Source organism: Sapajus apella, unplaced genomic scaffold (assembly GCF_009761245.1).
Source record: "Sapajus apella isolate SASKATOON/1434 unplaced genomic scaffold, GSC_monkey_1.0 scaffold21, whole genome shotgun sequence".
NCBI lineage: Eukaryota > Metazoa > Chordata > Mammalia > Primates > Cebidae > Sapajus > Sapajus apella.
The window spans coordinates 4,397,590-4,400,430 of NW_022436961.1; the positions used below are offsets into that span (position 1 = coordinate 4,397,590).

The 2,841-nt window shown below is 32.2% G+C and overlaps 1 protein-coding gene across 1 annotated transcript in view; it reads left to right on the forward strand.

Moving 5' to 3' along the window:
* The window catches only part of LOC116558303 (A disintegrin and metallopeptidase domain 3-like), a 78,033-nt gene that overhangs the window by 17,731 nt on the left and 57,461 nt on the right, over nt 1-2,841 (forward strand). Inside the window, exon 5 of the mRNA XM_032288138.1 lies at nt 2,696-2,772. Coding sequence (XP_032144029.1) covers nt 2,696-2,772 — 77 coding nt within the window. The remainder of the gene's footprint in view (nt 1-2,695; nt 2,773-2,841) is intronic.

The following is a 2,841-nucleotide window of genomic DNA, read 5'->3' on the forward strand; positions in this document are numbered from 1 at the left end:
AATTTGGGGCTTAGTTTTATCTTGTTTTTCTATCTCCTTCAGGTAAACTGAAGTTATTTGAGATATGTCTTTTTTTTCAATGTAGGCATATATTGCTATGACCTTTTCTCTTAATATTGCTTTTCCTGCATCCATTTGTTTTAATATTTTTTGTTTATTTTTATTTTCATGTTTTCACTTGTGTCAAGGTATTTTCTAATTTCTGTTTTGATTTTTTCAGCCAATAATTATTAAAGTGTGTGTATTTTGATGTATATGTTAATATTTTAGTTTGCCTTATGCTATTTATTTTTAGCTTCATTCTATTATGTTCAGAAAAGACACTTGTTATTATTTCAATCTTTTTAAGATTTTTAGACTTGTTTTTTAACCTAATATTTGATCTATCTGGAGAAGATCCAGATGAACGTTAGAAGAAAGTGTATTCTTCCACTGTTCAATGAAATTCTTTATATGTTTGTTAGAACTATTTGGTTTATAGTACTATTAAAATATTCTGTTTTCTTATTAATCTTCTGTTTGGATGTTCTATTCATTTTTTAAAATAAGATATTAAAGTCTTCTATTGTTACAGTATTGGTGTCTGTTTTTTTATTTATGTGTTCTAATATTGTGTACATATTTATAAATTATCTTCTTCAGATATTGACCCTTTTATTGTTATAAAATGTCAGTTTTTCTCTTACAATGACTTATGTGTTAAAATCTATTTTCTTTGATATACTTATAAAAATCTCTGCCCTCTTTTGCTTATCATTCACATGGAATTTATTGTTCCATCTCTTTACTTTCACCCTATATGTGTACTTAAGTCTCAAGTGAGTTTCTTACAGATTTTATAAGAAATCTAGACTGCTTTGCATAGCATTATTTTTAGGTTTTTTTTTCTTTCCGCACTTAAAAAAAAAATCCATTCCACTATCTTCTGGACAGCAAGATTTCTCCTGAAAAAGCAAAAAGTCTGCTCACAGTCCTATGGAGTTTCTTTTGTGTGTGACAAGTTGCTACTTTTTTGTAGTTTACAAAATCATCTTTGTTTTTGATCTTCAATGTTTTATTAAAATAGGTCTAGGTGTGAATATCTTTCACTTTCCTAAGGAGAGAGTGACCCAAATCTATCAGCTTTAGCGAGTCTAGTTTTGCATCCTCCAAGGATATATATCTCTATATTGTTTCTAATTACTCACAATGGTAATTTTTCCATATAATGTTGCTTAATTGGTATGCTTGTGGGGAGAAGAAGTATCCCGGGGTTCCTGTTTCACAATCTGGCTGAATTTCAGTAATAATATTTTGAATGTTATTTAAATTCTTTTTAAAGTATAAATTATACATTTTCTGCTATTGTTTTACAATTTGTTGAGGCATTATACATTTCTTCAGCCACTTGTCCTCTATTTTGTAGGTTGGGTATATGTGATTGCATTCTCCTTAAATCTGGTGATCTTATCCACTGTCATCTGTACTTTAGACTATAGAGCTTATCCAGTGTTTCATTTTTTTTGTTATATATTTCAATTAATAAACTTTCATTTGTTTCTTTTTTGGCTTCTATTTATTTCCTTAGAGTATATTTTATTTCAAGAGAATTTGTATTCGTCCATTGATGCAATTTATATATTTCTTTCAAATATTTTTTGATATCCTATGACTCATGTTGGGATACTCCTGGTCCTTGGTATAATGACATTCAGTTACGGCTTGACATTAAGACTCTTGACTTATTTTAATGTTCTATTTTAGAAGGCAGTCATTCAGTTTGAGTTTAGTTTTATTGTAGTCCACTGTTCCAATAACAATTTTTCTTTTTTATGATTTACCATATTATTGTGTTGTGTTTCATTTTTCTGGCTGAGTTGGACCTTCTGCTTCCTCTTAGGTGGTTAAGCTAGAGGTATAAATGACACTTCTCTGGGCCAAGTAGTGTTTCTAGTTGAGGTGGGTGAGGAAGGGTTCATAGGGTCGAAAACATTTCTCCTCTATTTTCTCTGCTACTAGATTTCAGCCTGCTTGATTATATATGTACTGGTGACCCTGATATCAGAAGATACCTCCTATCTGAATGATCTTTTTCTGCTTATAGTAGGGAGAATTGGGAAATAACTCACGAGGATTACTTTCTTTTCCTGGGTGCACAGCCAGAAGCTATTGGGTCTGGATTACTCTCTACTACCAGAGAGAGGTTGGGAACTGGTTTGCCTTCTATCTCTTGGTGAGGGGCTTATAGATTCAGGTCCTGCTGGCACCACTGCAAGTGCCGGTGACTGCTGCTGTTGCTAGACGTGGAGCAGGATGTGGATCACCCCTGCCTGAGTTTGTTAGTCTTGATGGTGTGAGTGTTAACTGTCACATTGCTATAAATGTGTGTTGGGTAGAATTAATTGGTTCACCTGGGCTCTGTTAACTGCTACCAGGGATAGATTTGGCCTACCAATGACAGCAAGTGGGAGTAGAGATTATGCCTTGTTTTGAGAAAAAGTGTATGTTACTGATAAAAATGTTTGGGAGCTAATAACATAGCAGAAAAGAACTTAGAGGAAAAGATTGTAGATTGATATGGAAATTCAATACCTGAAAAATAATATTATAATAATGGTTAAATGTTAATGTTTCACAATATATAGGAAATAAAGATAAAAACTAGGACTTTGTTTCCAAATCATTTATGAATATATCTTTCTATATTCCCTTTTAGGGTCATTGCTTTTATCAAGGATATGCTGCAGACATTCCAAAATCAGCTGTGACACTAAGTACCTGTTCTGGACTCAGGTAATGGCATATTCCAGATATGTACGTTGAGATTATACATGATCCTTTAATTTCCAGAAACTTCTTGAA